The 21280-nt window shown below is 37.7% G+C and overlaps 1 protein-coding gene across 6 annotated transcripts in view; it reads left to right on the top strand.

Annotated features, from left to right (window-relative positions):
* LOC134542098 (E3 ubiquitin-protein ligase UBR4) overlaps positions 1–21280 on the top strand; it is a 166287-nt gene that overhangs the window by 124470 nt on the left and 20537 nt on the right. For all 6 annotated transcript variants that reach the window (XM_063386036.1, XM_063386041.1, XM_063386042.1 and 3 more), the window contains 9 exons: positions 305–592; positions 1384–1595; positions 2603–2912; positions 4093–4293; positions 5392–5809; positions 6256–6446; positions 13481–13657; positions 14008–14199; positions 14601–14825. In XM_063386036.1, coding sequence (XP_063242106.1) covers positions 305–592; positions 1384–1595; positions 2603–2912; positions 4093–4293; positions 5392–5809; positions 6256–6446; positions 13481–13657; positions 14008–14199; positions 14601–14825 — 2214 coding nt within the window. The remainder of the gene's footprint in view (positions 1–304; positions 593–1383; positions 1596–2602; positions 2913–4092; positions 4294–5391; positions 5810–6255; positions 6447–13480; positions 13658–14007; positions 14200–14600; positions 14826–21280) is intronic.

Genomic DNA, 21280 nt, shown 5'->3' with positions numbered 1-21280 from the left:
GGGCAAATGCCAACGGTTCATTGGAGTGCTGACTAGCGAGTCGTCTCGACTGGGTGGCCTGTGTGATTCGACACTTCTATCAGCGAGGGTCTCTAATTGGCCCTCGGGTCCTCCAGATTAACAGTGAACCAATGGCAGAAGCAGCACTGAGGTATAATTATTTGAATTCTAGCATAGCACGAAATGAATCCGCGAATATTTCGGGTCTCTACAAATAGTGCTTGAAAGTGGGGCTGTCGCGATAGCTCGCGGTGGAGTGGGAAACGAGTGATGTGTTGACGCCGCGGGGTGAATGTCGCGGCAGCGCGTGCTCGCGTGCCGGCGGGAGCTGGTGGCCTACGACCGCAGCCAGAGGGACAGCGACGGCAGCGTCGTCGCCGCGGCGGCTCCCCCCTCCTCGACGAGCGCGCCGGATGGGGGCCCCCCTTCCTCGCCGCCGGGGCGCTGCTACGGCTGCGCGGCTGCCGCCACGGAGCACTGCCTCACCCTGCTGCGGGCGCTGGCGGTGAACCAGGCGTCCCGGCGCGTGCTGTGCTCCCAGGGGCTCATCGCCGAGCTGCTGGAGCACAACTTGCGCCGTGGCACCGCGCAGGTCAACACTCCTGGTCTTCTCAATAACTTTTTTAAATCTTTATTGATTTACGACTGCTTTGTGATTATACTTTTTTTTCAAGTTGTCAGCATATTAGGGAAAGGTCCTAGCTCTGTCTTATTTTAGTTTATTTTTTTATTTACTTTGGTATTCACTTATCTCTGAAATTTTGTGTTCTCTCCCCCCCCAAGTCATCTTTTTTCCATAATTTTATGTGATATGTTTAATATGAAGGTTTAGGGCAGTCAAACCTAAGAGAAGCAGTGAATGCATTGTTGTTAACTCTTAGTTAGCAACCTTCCAGGTCACTATGTTGACTTGGGTGTACTCCTTTGTACTTCCTGCCGAAGATGATCAACATGTGTGTGTGTTTCATGTATCATCTCATTACAATTACTTTTTTTCAGTGATGCAGCCACACAAATAGTCTTAATGTGTCTGTGTGCAGCTTATAACATTTTCGTCATCTGGCTCCAAATTTTTTTAAAATGATTTTGAATTAACTTACTCAATCGTTGTATCAGCTGTAATTTAAATTTCTCTATTTTTCTCTAGCAAAAATTTGTACTTCTTAAATGTAAAAAATTCTAACTTCATTAATGTAATAGAAATTATATGTAGATACGGTAGATACCCCTTCGGAAATATATATATATATATTAAAATTCATCTTGTCTTTAATTTGTATTTTTTTTTGTATTTAATAAGTACATACAAAAGGTAATTTTCACACACATTTTGAAAAATTTAATTAAACTCCACATGAATTGACTAAATTTGTGTTGATGTAGGTGCAAGGAGATGTGCGACAGTTGCTGTGTATTTTAACGAAAGACAACCCAAAGGCTGTGGAAGATCTCAACTCTCTGCTGATGTACCGCATTGCCCTTTCCTTGCGTGGTCATGTAGCCACCACTGATCTGGCATTCGCCGTTCGATACGAGATGACTCTTCTCTCTGATCTTGTCCAGAAGGAAGATTCCTGTTGGGAACAAAAGCTGAGGTATTGTTGGGTTTTGATTTTCTGTAAAGGCTTTGTTTATTTTCATAATATTTGCATCCCTATTTTTAAAACCAAATTTTAGTGTATAATTTGCAATGTTTGTGAGAGGAAATACAGTATTAATGTAATTAATTGTTTTTAAAAAATACATATAAATTCCATAAAAAGAACTGTATTCAATTATTTTTTCTGTGTTGTTTTGGTGCTTGAAATTATTTTGGCTCATATGCAAGTTTTAAATTTATTTACTGCAGACTTAATAAAAGTCTTGAGCTTGTTCACTCTGTAATGCAGATATAGCTTACTTGCAGAAGTAAAAGGTAGCCTGAAACAAATGTCATTGATTACACAAAGAATAATCATCTACATAAAGTGCTGATGATTGATTACTAGAGAAATAAAGTGAAATGTTATTTCATCATACTATGGAAAAACCAAACAGTTTGGTTACTTTATACTGAACTGTTTCTTAATGTAAAACATCTTGTAGGGATTTTAAAATATGCACTGAAAGAGTGAAATCTTTTAATTGTATTAACCAAGCTGACTTAAGTGCCACTGCCCGCAAGTACGATTGAAACATTTGCTTGAGGACATAAAAAAAATCATATAACTGTTGTTAAAAGCATTAAAAAAAAATCTTAAAGATGTAATTTACTGGTTAGGAAAATTATGGAGTGATGTAAAAGAATCTGTACTGGAAAAATATGACACGAAAAAGTGATGCCAACAGGCCAATTAAAAACCAAGGCAATTTTGTTATTATATCAGTGTTATTCAAGTTTTTGCTTTACAGAGTTTGCCATGTTCCACATTAACTTGATTAACTAAGACACTACTATATTTATGTAATAAGGTTAACTGTTCAGTTTCTTAGTTCAATATTGCCAGGAAACACTCTTGAGCAACGTTGTTTTAAAATAACATGCAGGCGTTTAATTTTCTGGAGAAGTTTGGTTGATTCATGCCCTTTCGGGTGCACTAGCGGACGTGTGTTTGTTCCCCAGGTGCGTGATGCAACTGTTCCTGATGGCGTGCAAAGACTGCAAGTCGCCCGTGGTGATGCAGGCGGTGATACTGCCCTGCCTCAACATCATCCACTCGCTGATGAGGCCGGAGCCCCTGAAGACCGGCAAGCAGGACAAGGACAAGGACAAGGCTGCGGAGGTGGCGGCCACCGTGCGTCCCACGGAGGGCTTCCACGAGGCGGCCGTCAAGAAGTGGTTCCACGGGGACCCTGGCATGTCTTACAAGGTGTGGCGGCAGCACATGCCCACCAAGCTGGCCGAAGCTCCCGCCCCCAAGGCCCTGAAGAAAGTGAGTGCATTTAAACCTTAGCAAAATAATATTTCACATCAGAAATTTTTTTAATTCAGTAAAAGTATTAATCTTGCTTAATCTCTTTCTTCTAGGAAAAAATTATATATATATTGATAAATTATTGATAATATATTGATAAATTGAACATAAGTGAAACAGTTGTTTTTTGTAGGTCCAATTTTTTACATTCTTGACTGACTGAATAAAGAAAACAATTAGGATTGAAGATAACTTGTATCGTTAATAGCGATAAGTTTTTATGGTGTAATCCGATAAAACTAAAATAACACTAAAAAGCACATCAATTCGCCACATTACACTGAAATATAAATTAATACATGGTACAGCGCCAAACTACAGCAAAAATCGCACTGAAGGTCATTTATTAACCGTAAAATCGGTAGAGAAAAAATAAAGGTGTACAAAATGGATATAAAAAGCAATTGTAACTTTGTCTTCTTTTACCAACTCAATTTTACATTCCTGATTACATTTTCCCAACACACAAATACTTCCTCAATTATTAAGAACTCTGTTCTTCACATGCTTATTACAAACTATTTTTCTGAAATCAGTTATGAGAAATGTTGTGGTGTTATACTTTTTGAATAATACATAGTCTTTATGAATTAAAAATAAAATAAACAATATCACCAATATCTTCTGTTTTCAAAACAAATTTGACCTTAAAATAAAAATTTAAAAAATTATGTCCCTAATTATTAATGATAGCTTTACATGTTTGCTTATTCGTGGGTTTTGATGACATTATTATGTTGATACACCACACTGTGTTTGTACAGTTTTGTAAACTACATTTACACTAGAAGTAATTTTTTTTGCAACCATCCCCTTTTTTTTGTAAAAACACCCATTTGCCTCGAGTTTTTTTACTCTGTGGCTGTTGGTATCATTTTACCCTTCATAGTCTGTCCTAAAATGGTTTTGTACAGTTTAATTTATGACTCGTTACAATTTTGTTAATTTTCCGTAACTACTTACACTATTTAATTTGTTTCTCAAAATTAGTAAATTAATGTTTTCTGTTTTCTTATTTAGTTATTTTAATGTTGGCTTTATTTTAATAGAATTGTTTAAGGAACAATCAGTATGACTTACTTGTACAGTATGCTTTAGAGCTGTTGAGCATTTAGTATGAGTTGGTTTTCTGTAACAGGATGAATCCAGGGCCATGTACCTCATGGAGAAATATGGCAATCGGTGGAGAATGAAGACCTTGCGTGGTATCTCACCACTTCGACTGACTGATCCTATTTGGCTGAAACAAGTGTTGTTCAACCCTAGTTCACATTTTGCTCGTCAGATGGCCTGTAAAATGGTTGAGAATCTGTGCCAAGTTCCTGTTTGGAAGAAAGAAGTGAGTACCAAAGTTATTAGTTCTAATTCGCCCCCCCCCCCCTCCCCCCTCCAATTTTTTCTTAAGCCTTTTGACTTCATCAGTTTTACTGAAGATCATTTTTCTCCAAGAATCTGCAGTAATATCAGCTCAGAAAATAATTTTTTTTCTCCACCAATGTACGTACACTGTCTTTCTAGTGAGTAGTCAAACAACTGAAGTGACTTGGATTGAGATACTACTTCTGACATAGGTTTTAAGGTCTGACAGCTGTGATGATAGATAAAGAATGGTAGAAAAGGCAGAGTTGTGGTTTTTTGCTTCCTGTAGCAGAGTATCCCTGGACTTAAGAGGGAAAAGTGCATGTCATTGCTTAGCTAAAAATTAACTTTACTGCCAACGAGAAGAGGAATTTACTAATCACAGGAATGTCCAAAATTATATTACACTTGCTGGGTGTTTTTCAAAAGTATAATTACTGTTGTGCAAATTACTTCAATACCAATTTACCCATTTTAAAGACAAGACTTGAACATTGTATGATACAATACAGTCTCATAATTAAGACTACCTGGAATTTCAAGAGATATCAAATACAAGCTCAACTCTAAAGTATAAGCCATCCAGAGTAATTTAAAAGAATCTGCTTGTTCGCAGCTGTGCATTCCTTAGGGTTGTGACATAAATCCTAAGTGTTTTTTTTAGTTAGTAAATTTTTACAGTAGGAAACCTTTTGTCATGTTTTAACCTACCTATATGTTTGAGTAGGGCTTTGACACTTACTATCGGAACATGTATAGGAACATGTAGAGAGCCTTTGTCCTTACTATTCAACTACAGTATAAAATTGTAAGGTTATGGCTTGGAGTACGAACCGGGGGCCGTACGAGCGAGATCAAAAACGTTTAAGGTTGAAAGTTGACAAAGTCTGAGATAGCACGGCAGCACAAGATATCGGCGTCGACCCTGTCTACGATATGAAAACGTAGGGACGCGATTATGAGTGCGGGGGTCATTGAAAATCGGTAAATCGGATTTAACGACACATCGATTTAGAGTAAACATTTTCGGTAACCATAGCACTTCGTTAAATCGGGGTTCTTCTGTACTTGCTCGCAGCTGCTGGACCTGCTGACCAGCTTCCTGGGGGAGCTGGGCACGGCGGGGCTGAGCGCGGCAGAGTTCCTGGGGCTGTACCAGAGCCTGGTGCAGCCGGCGCCCTGGAAGCAGTACCTGGCGGTGCGCGGCGTGCTGCTGCACCTCGCCGACCTGCTCACCAGGGAGATCCGGGAGCTGCACCGCCTGGAGGAGCTCACGCTCACCACCGACCTGGCGCAGGGCTACGCGCTCAAGATGCTCACGGAGCTGCTGGCCTCCTTCCTGGACCAGGACGGCATCAAGCAGCAGTTCAAGGGCAGGCTGGTGGGGGCCGTCCTCAACGGGTACCTGTCGCTGCGGCGCCTGGTGGTGCAGCGCACGCGCCTCGTCGACGAGACCCAGGAGAAGCTGCTGGACCTGCTGGAGGAGATGACCACAGGTGGGCTGTCCCGGGTTCCGTTCCCCAGCGTCACGGTATGATGATGAATAAAACGGGTGAATTGGCAACTGCTTGAGAGAGAGAGATTTCCATCGACCACGGTAATCGACACTTGTCGGAATGGTTTTGGGCATTTAACCCAAGATGTGTGAATGTTTGTCTTCCCAGACAATGAGCCAGTGAGATCACAGCAGACAGTAATTTTACAAAAAAAATAGTCCAGGGGTAATTTTTACTGCCAGAATCAACTATATCATCACTTATTAGTATAAAAAAAAAAATTTGAGTGCGGTTGTGATGTTTGTAATTTTTTAAACAGAATAAAAAAAGCGATAGTGTGTAAAAAAAAATTGGAATGAAAAGTATAATTATACTGTACTTATGTGTTGGCTGGATATTTTTTTATACACAGAGCTCATTCGTTTCCTGTGAAATTGTACTTCTAGGAACGGAGGAAGAGACGAAAGCTTTCATGGCGATCTGTATCGAGACGGTGCAGAAGTACAGTCTGCAGGACGTCAGGAGCCCTGTGTTCATATTCGAGAGGCTGTGCTCCATTATCTACCCTGAGGAGAACGATGTTGGCGAGTTCTTCCTGACCCTGGAGAAGGATCCGCAGCAGGAAGACTTTCTACAGGTGTGGTATTCAGATGGTTTGCGTTCATGTGAACTTTTTTTTTTTTTTTCTCCAGTGTTTTATAATATTTGAATTGGAGGTTACCAGGATGACTTTAAAGTTTACGTAGTCACTGGATGTTTGTATATTAGTAGTAATAATTTCTACTGTTATCTGTATTTAAAACTGTAATAGTGTGGTCTTAAGGGGATTGGTGCACCAGCATCGTATTAAAAAAAACAATATATTTGTTAATGATTCAGCTACTAGAGAAGATTTGAACCATTCTGGTGTAAAATTATTTTTTTAATTTTTTTATTTTAATTAAGTTATTGCTGATTTTCGGGATTTTTTTTAAATTCAAGCTTTATTAATAAACTATAAAGAATTCAGTGGTAAAACTTTCGCAGATAAATTTTCAGACACGGGAGATATGACTGTGACCATTATTTTATCTGTAATTATTATTAATTTAACGTATTTACAATTTGAATTTTAATAAATGAGCTGCTACGAAATTGCGTGATATTCATTTGCGAATTTAATAACATTCGCGTTTTCATTTGTAATTCAAACGTCAATATATCTGTCGGCTGAATGATTGACTTTATTTTAGTCTTTATCTTATTGCAGTCGGACCTAAAGTAAAAACGTAGCTGTAGAAGTTTGAGCAGCGTGCAAGCTCGGATACGAGAAATTATGGAGCGCGCTGGACAGTAGTGACACCTTGCGACAGTTTCCCGAACTGTTTGCAGCCAGTGTTTTCTCTCGTTCCCACCCTGCCTCAGCTGTCTGCTGTTTACGAAGGGGAGACGGGATTTCGCGCGAAACTGATATGAAGGTCAACGTACTCATTTTCAGTAGATAAGAGAACGTGTTTGGTCTAGCTCGGCGTATAATTGAATGGTTATTCTCTGTTATTATTTAACACAGTGATTTAGCTAGATGTTTTTTGTTGTAAGCGTGAGATTTATTCAGGAATAAAATGCCGAAGAAACCTCCACCAAGCATAGTACACAAAAGAACAAAACTATCGAAAGCCATTAGAGCACTTAGAAAAAAGAATAAAGAAAGATAAGAGATTATTTTATTATAGCTTTTTTACCATACATTTATTTTTCAGAGTTGCGTATGTACAACGCGATGGACGCGATGCGACAACATAAAGATGTGTAAAATTGTAAACATGCTTTTTTTTTCTAGCAATGCGTGAACCATTCATAAACTATACTCAACATGTATCCGTATGATTACGTTTGAATTTTTTTTATGACAGGCATCAATGTTAACAAGTTTATTAAGCCACAATATACTTTTTTTCAGAAAAATAAGTGTAGCAGAAAACACTCAACATAGTCTCACACAAAATCAGTTTACATGAATGCAGTTTTAAGAAGTAAGCTACGTAAATAATAGTTAAACATTATTTAATATATGCTGGTAACGTTTCCAAAGTATCAGCTTCGCCTTCATTCACGAACAATATTCGTGGCCTTATTTATTTATTTTGCTGGCGTTTCGTTGGTGACTGTTAGGACTGCAAAATTAGTAAACATTTTTCACCCTATCCTGAGTTAAATCTAAGTGTGCGCGGTTAGATGAGGACCAGATGTGTATCATGCTTACGCCTTTACACTCTACTCAGGGGTGCCCACAAGGGGGGGGTAACGACGCAGACTGCGTCATTAAAATTTCAGGGGGGGGGGTGGTTAAAAGACGAGAAAAATGTATATATTATTTACATAATTATAGCTTCTAATGTGAAAATACGATTCTGGTGCTTTGATAAATGAAAGGGATCTTGTAAATCAAATTGGCAACCCCGCACTTTCCTCAACAAAAGCAGTTTGGCATCTGTCGGTTCAGGATGGAAATATTGCCTGATATTACCAAAATTATTATTAGAAAATCAGTTTTAATTAATGCAAAATGTGATAAAATATAATACTAAAAAAGTATAATATTATAAAATAATTGAGTAAATCATTTAGAACATGGCATAAAAAAATTCGGGGGGGGGGGGGGGGCATAATTAGTTTAGGGGGGGTGAGTCATAGTGTTTGGGGGGGGGGGGGCACCTCTGCTCTACTCATGCGGGTATTAACCATGCGCGTAAGGGCGTGTTGCCAATGACCTGTACGATAGTCAATCCTCTACGGACTCGAAAAATGTCACCTGCTCATTGGCTACTTGACTTGTGACAACTGTTTGTTATAATGCCTGTGATTCATCGTTGATTTTGTTGAGGAGTTTTCAGGGATTCAGAGCCTCCCATTTAACTGTGGCCGAATTGAAGAAGCAGTACAAATGTTACATGCTTGAATTCATAGCGAATGGAAACCACAAATATTTACTGATGTAGTGGTTGGTAAAAAAAAATATTATTCGTATCGCGTCCATCGCTTCGCGCCATGGTGGCTCCTATATTATATGGATTTACAAAATATAACGATTCATTTACAACACTTAAGATAAGGTGTGTAGGATTTTAAGAATTCACTTGAATTAATATTTAAGAACATATTTCAGGATAACTTGTGAAGACGCTCGTACAGACGGCACCGGTTGTGATGACTCATTGTTAGGGACACCTGTATTTCGAGAATACATTTCGTGTCAAGGTATTTCACAAAATACTGTAGCTTTTCTCTTGTGGTTATTGGCTGAGAGCGGTGAGAGGTGTCGTCCCGCTCTTGACGAGGCCAATGAGAATGTGGTCACAGTACTGCTGCACCCTCACAATTTGCCTTTCCTCTTATAAAAAGCTACAGTATTTTGTGAAATACCTTGACACGAAATGTATTCGCGAAATACAGGTGTCCCTACTCATTGTTACCAGAGCAGGGGCCATCTCGTGTACACGAAGTGGCATGCGAAACCTCAACACAACTCGAAAATCAGTGAGTGTTACATTGAAATGTGTCCGCTACAAATGTTCAGGAATTATAATTTTTAAATCGAGTAGAAATATTCCTGCAATTAGCATTAGGTATATTTTAATAGACATTGAAAGCGAATCATTAAGTAGCTTCAAAATCCAAATACCGGAATACAGATAGTCTGTAACAATACAGACCTCACCGACTAGATATGGTCCAGATTGTTAATACTAACACATTTGAAAAAAAAACTGACTAGTTAATGAATATGTTGAAATTTTGTAAACCTGTTACTTAAGATGATTGGTGATGTAATAATGTCTCTTGGAAACTACATAAGATTTTAACTGCTTTTATTTCTCCATAAATTCGCAAATCACCATGGCGGCCAATTTACGATCACGATTTAGTTCTTAAATTTTAAATTAGTTTATTTGTTGAGAGCCTGGTACAATGTATCTGACCACTAAAGCGATCCGAGCCGCGTAGTGTATACTACTGCGAGGTTGCAGAAGTAGGCTCGGGTCGGGACGAATTTCGCTGTGAAGAAACAAAGGTTTTTAATACATAGAAAATTATCCCAAAGCCGAAATTTGTACAGTAGTAGAATGAACATTTCTTAGTAACACGTGAAAAGTGTAAGTACTGCCGCAAACCTTGTGTGTCACACCGAAAACGAGTAGTTAAGTCCAAAATTAAATTTTTTTGCAACGATCCACAATAATGGATATTGCAAATGCAGTTTATGGAGTAGACCTCAGTATGGAACCCAAAATAATCTAGAAACATTGCCCTATCTGAGGATAGTGATAAAAAGCACAAAGTTTAACATGTTTCTATAAAATAGACCTTTTAAATCATTAAAGTTAACGAATTCACTTTCATTCAATTTTAAGGAAATATAAATACATCTTACATAAACTTAAAGAGCCCAACGTGGAAATCGCTTAAAGTAATCGTTCTTGCATATTTATTCATCTTTAAATTGGTATATTTTTTAAGTGTCTCATACAATTAGTCTGACCACTAAAGCGATCCGAGCCGCGTAGTGTATACTACTGCGAGGTTGTCGAAGTAGGTTCGGGTCGAGACGAATTTCGCTGTTAAGAAACAAAAATTTTTAATACATGGAAAATTATCCCAAAGGAAAATTTTTGTACAGTAGTAGAATGAACATTTCTTTGTAACACGTCAAAAGTTTACCGATGAAACCTTGTGATCACACCAATAAATGAGCAGTTGAGTCCTTAATGATAATTTCTACAATGATCCACAAAAATGTTTCGTAAATTTAATAACTTTAATACTTTTTTAAGTCGGTTCTCATTATGGCACCAAAGTAATATAAAATAATGCCCTACATGGTAACTGTGATAAACACCTCAAAGTTAAAACATCCTATTATTAAATTGGTAATTTTAATCATAAAAGGTAAGAAAAAAAAATATATTTTTTAATAGAAATTTGACTACATGTTACATAAATATGTTGAGCGTAACGTCAAAATCACTTCATAAATATTGTCTGTGTTTTTTTTTTTTTAAGGTTTAAATGTGTATATTTTGAGTGTCTGGTACAATAGTCTGATCACTGATGTATTTCAAGCTGCGTAGTGTGTGGTGCAGCAGTGTTAAAGTCGCTCGTGCTGGGACGTTTTTTGCTCCAGAAAACTAAGGTTTTTAATGTATGGTAATTCCAGACTGAATTTTACTCTGAAAGAATAAAAGTTTCCTAACTGCAAGTGATTTTTGCTGCAAACGTAGATAAAAATCTTCCAGGATGCAATTTGCTTAGGTAAAAATGTTAGTATGATCGACTCTTTAATTTCTAAATTATAAATAACAACAATAGAACTTCCCGGAAAGTTGTGATAAACTGACGATATTGCGCGAGTAGCAGACCCGTACGTGACTACAGAGAAAGGCTATTTTCCTTGACCGTTAGGATTTCTGGGACGAACACCCTCTCACAGCTGGGGTCATAAAATACGGTCAAACTCTTGCAAAACATCCACCACCGCTCTTTGCCACTAGCAATTCAACGAAGTAAGCTAGGCGCAGCACTCCAATGAATTAACTTAGAAAAAAAATTACTAAATATGTAATTCTATCAATACATTTTACAACACAACTTATGTATTATTTATTTTCTGGAAAAAAATAATATTATCATCCGAATTTTGTTATAAAAGTGACAAAACTCAATAAGCACATTAACGGTGTATCGTTTTCTTCAATTGTTATATAGTAAAATAATTTCATACAATTAAATATATATATATATATTTTATAATATAGGCTACATTAAAATTTTGCACAGTTCTGATCTAAAATAATATAATGTATTAGAAATAAAAAATAATTATATTTTTTGGTATTAAAATAATTTTTAATAATAAAATTTTTGTAACAAAATACGAACACACATATACAAAACCAGAGGTCCTCTAGAATTTTGATTTACAAGTTCCAAGCAGAAATTGTTTATTGTTAATTTTATTGTATCAAAAATCATTCATGTATAAAAAAAATAATATGTATATCTCAAAAGATGTAACATGAATACACCCTATCATATGCATTAAATATATTTTAAGTAATCCCTAAATAATACCAAGTTTATTGAGTGTCGCAGTACGCAGCATGTTTCAAAGCCCGCCGGCCGTGAAAGATCAGTACGGCCGCAGTACACTGCAACGCTCGGGCAGCTTTAATGAGGCAACTAATTATGCTAGACTCTTTATAAATATGCTATATTAAAGCTAAAAGTATAATTAAAAACATTTATTTAGACATTTTTTCGCATTGGGCTCTTCAAATCGGTGTAAATCGTATTTTTATCTGGGTGGCAAAGATAAAAAAAAAAATATGTCGTGAATTAATCGCTTTATATCATATATATTAAAAATTTAAATTTTTTCTAACATTAATGGGTGTATTAAAGTTTCTAGATTATTTTGGTAAGTTTACGGACAGTCTAAATTAAAAACTGTATAAATGGGTAGCATTTTAATGGACTGATGCAAGTTGCTGTCACCTAGGACTTAAATGCAAATTTTCGGTGATAACGCACAAGGTCTACAGCGGTAAACTTTCGGTATGTTATTAAGCATAGTCAACTCTACCACAGTACAAAAATTCAGCTTTGGACAAATTTTTCACAGGTTGTCTTGGTTTCCTGGAGTAACATGAAAGTCTACGCGGGGAAGGGCGGCTACCTGATCCGAGAATGAAGGATAGGGCGAGATGGGAAGCGAAGATAAGAGCTGGTTGGGTGTCCGTGTTGGAGAGAGAGAGAGAGAGAGAGAAAGAGAGAAAGGCGATATTGTGGAAGACCTTCGAAAGATTCCCGCTAGATGGCAGGCCTCAGAGCTGCAACATTCGACAACCTCCCCTCACAGAAGCTCTCTCGCCACTAACTTGCCAAATCTCACCCGCTAGCTTATATACGTGCTGGCTGGCCATACAGTAGTAATAAACGAGCATTTATGAAACACTTAAGCTCATTTCCAACAAATTCTGACGAATGACTGTTTTTTGTCCTGCACCAATCCCCTTAATACACGACTTGTTTGTATAGATATGTCAAGTGTGTATAAATAAATCAAGCTGATTTGGGTACTTTAAACTCAAGTCAGATAGGCTAGAAAATATTTGAGAGTTGACATATATTGTAGTTAATTAAGAAATAAGGGTCATAACATCTATTGAAATTTAAGGCCATTATATTCTCGAATGTATTAAGTTTAATAAATTAAATTATTATAACTGTTCATAATTTCGAATAGCAATCAATTTGTCATTCTTATTACTACAATTTTTACTGATATTCTGTTGCATAACATTTTAAATATAATATGTAATTTTATATATAAATAAAAATATATTTAAAAAAAACTTATCTACCTAGCTGATCCATTGAATTTTTCCTAGCTGCTAAAACCGTACTCAACTCAAGTGTATAGATGAAGCAATTCAGCTGGATAACAAAAAAGCCATAACAGCTCCATCTTACTCAGAGGTAAAAATTTAGTTCAGATAATTGTGATGTTCACTAATCACATTTTTTTGTTGTGAGTCTAGGGCAGATGCTACTGACCACATGAAGCTACATTCTGCTGTAGTGGTTTCGGAGGGGTTGCGGTAAGGTTTCTGCGAGCGGTGTGGTGCCTTGCAGGGCCGCATGCTGGGTAACCCGTACAGCAGCATGGAGCCGGGCCTGGGGCCTCTGATGAGGGACGTGAAGAACAAGATCTGCCAGGACTGCGAGCTGGTGGCTCTGCTGGAGGACGACACAGGCATGGAGCTGCTCGTCAACAACAAGATCATCAGCCTGGACCTGCCCGTCAAGGAGGTGTGTCCCTCCGGCACGCTCCAACTGTTTGTTGCTCCCCAGTCACTGGAGGTCCTCTATAAACACGCAAATTGTAGGAAAGGTCTCTCTCAAGAGCCGTCAACATATATTTTTGTGAAAATAATTTAAAATGTGCGGTCCTTGAGCTGAAATTTTCTGAATACTGTATCACCTTGAATTTAACAAAAAGTTAAAACATTGATGTGTTTCAATGAGAGTTCAGTTTGTGCTACACGTCAATATTTTACAATAGCTTCATGGAATAAACTAACGACGGATGTTTGCTACTTGATCACTTACTCGTTTAGACACATGGCCACAGAGGGTAGCAGCTTGTGCGTGGGTTCCAGGTGTACAAGAAGGTGTGGGTGGCGGAAGGCGGGGAGGGAGACGCGATGCGAGTGGTGTACCGCATGCGCGGGCTGCTGGGAGACGCCACCGAAGAGTTCGTGGAGACCTTGGATGCCAAGTGCGAGCAGGAGGTGAACAACGAAGAGGTCTACAAGATGGCCAACGTCATGGCGGACTGCGGGGGCTTGCAGGTTTGGATTCGGGCTAATTTAAGTCTTAACCGTAGGTTTCAAAATGTTCATTTGACCCTGTTCCCGGGAACCATGAGGGATCGTAACAACGAAGATATTACTGTATTCGAAACTGCAACGTTAAAGTTTAGTGAAAAGTTACCCATTTAGAACCACCATGAGAATCAAAAGGGACGTGCATGTAAATATTTACAATATTAATTTTTTATATTCTACCTCTGAATGCAAATAGTTTATTATTGCTATTCACAACTATTTGTGTTTACGTAATCACACACTCCAAATGTTGCTTCAGCAAAAATGTGAGTAAACTAATGTTTTTATTTTTTTTTACCTCCCGCCCACCCCTCAAACTCTTTATCAAATGTTTTGAGTGGTGAAGGAGGTGACATTGTCGGCAGGTGATGCTGGAGCGGCTGGCCGCCATCGGGGACACCGGGCGCGCCAGGCCGCTGCTGCAGGTTCTGCTGAAGCTGTTCCGGCTGTGCGCCAAGGTGCAGCGCAACCAGGAGGTGCTGATCAAGCCGGAGCTGGGGGCCGTCTCCGTGTTCCTGGGGGTGCTCCAGCTGTGCCTGGCGGACGAGACAGACAGCTCGCAGGGGGCCGTCACCGAGCAGCTGCTGGACGTGAGTGGCCCTTTCTCTTTCTTCATACTGTTATCTCTACCTCACAACCACGTACAGCAGCTCTTTATTTCCCCCCCCCCCCCCCCCCCCCCCTGTTCATGCTAAATTTGTTGCAGTAAAACCCTCTCAAGAAAATCTTTTTGAATACAGTATAACCCTTTCATAATATTTTTCAAGGAGGCATAAGGGAAAAACATTATAAGCAGGAAATATTTTAGCACGTCATTGTTTTAACTTTTTACCAGTCGACTCGAGCTATGTAAACAAATATAATGTTAAGAGGCCTATACAGACAGGGCGCAACTCCGCCAGCGGGTTCTGCGCTTACGGCATCATGCAAGGTGGGCGGGACAAAGCTGGAAGGAGTAGACGTGGATTGGTTATCTTGGCGGCGCGTCACTTCGACTGGGAGGCGGAGTGGGGGAAACACTTTCCACCCCGCCGTCATTCCAGCTTACAGTGTCTTTTAGGAAAGATCGCGGTGTTCCGTACCCGCTATCGCTCTGTCCTCGAGTCTCGTGTTGTCGCGGTGTCGCGTTACCTTCGAGACACAGTTATTTACTATACGTCAGTGGATAAAGGCCGCACTTGGCGTTGTGTTGAGCGCATTGCCCACCAACCTCCCAATTCTCTCCCCTGGCCAGGTTATTTACACTAGAGAAGACTATTGGCTGGAGTATTTATTCTCAGAGATCTCTCATTTTCCAAGCTTTCGGAGCTGCGCCGAACTTTCATTGCAAGTTCTATGGAGCTGTCATAACTACGAAACTCATATCCATATAACGAATCAAATGCATTTTCCGTTATATTTAACCAAAAAATATTACATATTTTAATATCATAGTCGGAAATATGTAGGCCTACGTGTTACCTAGTCAAAAATAATGCATACATAGCATAGCAAGTGCGCATACCTAAGCATAAACAACACAGGTACGCATACGCGGACACATGCACACTTCCTTGCTGGGAAATTTTTCGTTTGTAGTTTTAAACCTTGCTGACTAAGAAATTAAAATTGATTTGTGCCAATTATTGGCAAGCAATGATTTACTTAAATAATTAAGTTGTGACTTGAGTTATATAATAATTAATAATTCAGTTATACACTTGGGTCTGGTTATCCTTCAAGTTGTGTGCTATTACGTGTCCACCAGCAAGAAAGTAATATGATTACAATCAAATAAAGAATAATATTTTCCAAATTTTCAATTTTATACTATGTACGAACGTAGTTATATTATTACTGGGTTTCAGAAATAACTAATCAACAGTTTACATGATTTTTCACCCTTCCGGTAATATATATATATATATATATACAAAATTTCGTTCATCATAAAATACGTATTAGATTTAAATGTACGTACTAAACTACAATTTATCATACGACTACAAACGAATTGAAGCGTGCACTGATGAAACAATCAGTTAACAAACATTCCTACATAAAAATATGTTTGTTTCAACAACAGGTTGAAATGCATCTCTTTGCTCAACGAAGTCATATAACATAGTCACAGGTACTATTTGTTGCTGCAAATTGTATTTGCAGTTTAAAAAATTACGGAACAAGTCGTCTTAAGTCATCCGAAACATGGTGACGTTATGAGGCAAAAATCGTAATTTTGTTCACCCGGACTTTCCCCATTCTATAACATGAAGTGAGTATACAGGAAGATGTGTGGCTTTTACGGTGTGTGACTAGTGTTCACAGTTTTTATTCCAAACGTAAACAAACCAGTTGTTTGTGAATAGTTTTTTTTTGAAATAATGACGCGATAACTTAGCATGTCATATCATGTATTTTTAACTCTTTATTCCTTTAGAAATAGAATATTTGCAACATTGTCAATATCAATTATTATTGATTTTAAAAAGAAGTGTGGTAATGATAATTGTGCCAAAATGCATTTTCAATACGGCACAGAATCATGTTATTTTTTCTACCTTGTATTTTTTTCATGTTTAGATTGTTTACAATTTGCTGTTTAAAATATTTGTATGCATCTCCACCCAATAACTGTTCAGAAAATAACAATCATCGATTTATCTGTACAAATTATTTTTGGCTTTTCTGAAGAAAAAAAAAGTTAATGTATGAAGTTGTACAAATACATCTTATTTAATCAAATATAATTGAATTTGAACACATTTGCACACCACAAAGACAATAAACATATGAGTTTATGGATACAGTTGAGTAAATTTAGATGGTCTGCTTTTACAAGCATAATTTAACAGCGCACTGAGTTTAAATTTTCTTATATAATAATGTCATATCGCAATAAATACTTTAAGAAAAAATACATATTATATTTCCACATTTTTTAAGAAGATACGCTACAGAGGTAATTAATGAGCAGCTGAACAAGTCTTGACAGCAGCAAATTTTTTTCTTGCTCTTTTTTCAATAGCGTCAATAATGTATGGAGGGTCTCGAATTTCCATGCTCCTCGTATGCCTAGGGTCCACCAGTTCTGGCAAAATGCAGTTATAATAGAATTTTTTAAGATGTGGTTCCATCTCTTGTTTACAAAAATTGTCATCCCTTTCAATTCGAAATATTGCCATCTCTTTTTCCACTGATGTCCAAACACTAAAAATGCAATATTCCCTCTCTGAAATGTGCAGCTGTCCCTGAACTTGATAAAAATATGAATGTGTTTTTTCAGTTTCAGTTCATCTCCTTCGAACTCATATATCGGATGTTCCCTTATTTAACTGCTGCAGTAACATCTTTTTCAATTGCAGATGATGGACACTTAACTTCTGCAAGACCCTTTTCTCCAATAACACCTTCCGGAGTGGCACCCAAGAAAGGCAATTCCTTGTCAATGAAGAGTCCACTTTTTCCAACCTTATATTCCTTCTTGTTTTTCTAGTTCTATAGCCATCACCTCAAACCTTTTACCATGATAAATTGCAGGCACGTTCAAAATATCGGAGGTATAAACAATTCTGCGAACTAAGTTAACGCAGCTTGTTAATGCACGTCTACGACAGACTTTCCCGAAATTCTAAGCTGTTAGAATTTTTCTATGTGTTTCAAGCCATTTTCCGCTTCCTGCCTGGAGAATTGTGTCTCTCTCTAAATGTTGACGGTCCTCTTGTGTTAGTTGTAACCTACTGAGGAAAGCTTGAATCTGTTCCTCAAATGTTTCTGGATCCATGTCAGGCTGTTGACATTGAGGACCATAGTGGATTTTTGCTGCTTTTCTAGTATCAAACCGTTGTCTTCCTTTACATGTTCAATATATTCATCCAAATGTTGATATTTTCTTGGAGTAATGAATAAACTGTTCGGCTGAAATCATTCATAAATATATTATTTTTGAATAACTTATATCTATTAATGTACCTAAAATCATGTTATATTTCTATGTGCATAAAATATGTATATATTATTTTTTCCCTAGTTTCGAATAAAACAGGAATATTGATAGCAGTAAAAGTACTTATAGTATCTGTAGTATCTTTAATAGTTTTTTGTCCAATGTATGATGCATACTTTGAAAAGTCTTGCTACAATATAAACATTTTCAGTGCTTAAATCAGTGTTCTTATGAATGCTGTTTATGTTTTAACTGGGGATGGTGTATCACTTTTAAGTAAGGTCAGTAAAATATGCTGTCTATTGTCACTAAATGGGGATAAGATTTTTTACTGTATTCATTTTTTTGCCCTGTTTTTAGTGAAATTTCTGATAAAAACATTTATGTAGTTTGAGTAGTTGTGTAATTTTTCAATTGAAGTATATTCGTAAAGTTAAATTATAACTTAACTGTAATTTTTTAACAGGTCAATATAATTAAAAGCAATATAATTGTTATTCAGCTAACCTGATTGCTTGTCTCTGAATTGTTGATACATCTACTGTCTACAGTTGGCTCATTCCTGTCCACCAGCTCATACTGAATGTCAATGGCTCCTTCGGTGGTTGACCAGAAAGAACATCCTGCTTCCATCTCAAATAGTTTCAGAGGCGGTTGCATTTCTGTGTAAGACATGGCTGTAGAGCTGAAAGAGCCACATTACAGTAGCAATAACATTTAACTATTTATATTGATTTATTTAGATAGAAATATAGTTTCGAAAGAATGTCTAGTTTCGTGTAATATTATAACTACCCGACCGTGTGCAAATGATACGAAGGAAAAAAAGTAAACAATTTTTCAGGAAATAGTTGAAGAAAGAAAAATAGCATGTATTAAAAACACTTTGTAATTAACTTATTTTTAAAGTGGGCTAAGGGACTTACATACACTGCCCATCTTCATTGTGCAGGACATTGGTTACAGAGTAGTTATTCTCTTCATCTGATGTGTCATTTTCTCTTGAAGAAATTTCTTGTGCCGTTTTTACTCCCTGGCTGCCAAGGTGTCATCGTGAGTCTCTACCTTCCGGAACTTGATAACTGCAGCTATCAAGTTTAAATTTTTTCCTGCAATGCATAAAATTTATCCTTTTTAATACCGACTTCTTTATTTTTGTGCAATAAATGACCTTACACTGAACAGACCAAAAATCTTATGTATATTTTGGCCAAAACATATTTGTTAAATTAATAGAACTGTTTGTGTTGCCAATCTTACTTTCTCTAAAATAATAACTTAGATTTGTTTTAAATAAAATGTAAACAGTTACTCACTTTGCCGGATAGCTTTCTTCATAGTACACTACTTCATGCACTCCGGAAGTTATTTCGTTTTCAATCAGTTCTTGATGGCTGCAGTGAATTCTTGATAGGCTCTGGTTTTCCAATTCTTCATTGACATGGTTTTGTTTAGGTATAGTTTTATTCCTGTGAATAAATTGATAATTCAGTGCCAAATAAAAAATGTACACATTACACATTTTAAAGGTTAATACTACAACGTTAATACAAACACATATTATATGCTTCGACTGTGAGGAGCCAGAGTTTGTTTCCGCCCCTCCCCCTTCCCAACAGGGAGCTCAGTCTGTCCAAACTAATAACTTATGGATGCTTTACATATTATAAACATACATATTTAACCTATATATTTTAAATAAACTTTTCAATATGCGACTGTTCATCTAAGATAACTCAATATTATGGTGGGGAAGGTGTTGGAGGTGAGAGATCACAAGGTAGACTAAGTTTCGACTACGCAGGCTAATGAACGCAATCTGTATTTTGTATGACATATTACAAAACAAACTGACCTTTGACTCCAGTATGCTTTGAGATGAGTAGCTTCATTTTTCTTTCTTGTTGCATAAATATAAAGATGATTCTTCTTTATTTTCTCCAGTTTCTTTTTAACTCCATCCTTGAAAAAGAAATCGTGCATATAATAGTACTTCTCGATGCTGTTACAAAGCCAAATATCGATCTAACAAGGGGTAAAAATAACAGTCGCTCAACTTTTTCCGCCTACAGGTAACCTCCACTTGGCTCCGAGTATGCCTTACTGAGTCTTCTCGCCGCGCGATATGGTGGGCGTAGAATGGTTGAGGTTTTCTCTGGGAATAACTGCCTGAATCCTAGAATTTATTACTTCCGGGTCATTCAATGCCATTTCACACACCTGCTGACATCACCATCACCGAATTCAATGAAACTTAGGGCTTTAACAGTACAGGTTCAGGAAAGTGAATTCTCAAAGTTACAGCCCCCTGTGAATAATACTTTTTATACAGCAGGGTTGCCAATTTGTGGAAAAAGTGGAATTGTGTTAATGCCTTACTAGAGTAGTTTTAGTGAACATGGCCTAATTCACAATGTTCTAGTGTTTGATCCCAGATCCATCCCAAAATGAAACTTATGTCACTTAGACCAATAACGCACTTCATAACATATAATTTTTTCACATTTTTCAAAAATATACTTTTCAAAATTTTCAAGGTCACATGTTACATGACCATGACCTTGAAACAAATTTCTTCTAAAATTCGTAAAACTTATTTTTATCTCAAAGGACACTTTTCTAGCTTTCTATTGAGCCCTACTTCAAGGTTCTCACTCAACTACAAAGGAAGTTACAAATATTTTTATTGGACCTCGCGCAGCAAAAATTCCACTTTTTCCACAAGTTGGCAACCCTGCTGTATAAAAAGTATTATTCACAGGGGGCTTTAACTTTGCTAATGCACTTTTCTGCACACCTACTGCTAATTTGCCGAGTTTTTTTTAATTCTGAGATGGTGATGCCAAAAATTATTATTTTCTGGTTGATTTGGCATGGAATGACCCTTCCCGACCAGGCGGCCTCAGTGGTAGACACTATTCCTGCGAACACATGTGCTTATCGCGATATCCGATACCCCGACGCGCTGATACGGCGACCGAGCAGCCGTCAGACGAACTTCCCCTCCGCTGCCTTCACAGCAGCCGCTAGCCCCACTCCTCGGCTCCAGTCGCCGGCTGAAGAATACGCCGCGCGAGGGAGACACTTCCCGGCAGAATAAATGTGCGGAAATGCTTTTCG

This window comes from Bacillus rossius, assembly GCF_032445375.1.
Source record: "Bacillus rossius redtenbacheri isolate Brsri chromosome 4 unlocalized genomic scaffold, Brsri_v3 Brsri_v3_scf4_2, whole genome shotgun sequence".
In the NCBI taxonomy this organism is placed as follows: domain Eukaryota; kingdom Metazoa; phylum Arthropoda; class Insecta; order Phasmatodea; family Bacillidae; genus Bacillus; species Bacillus rossius.
The sequence above is the reverse complement of the archived record's forward strand: the minus strand, read 5'-3'. Positions and strand labels throughout refer to the sequence as shown.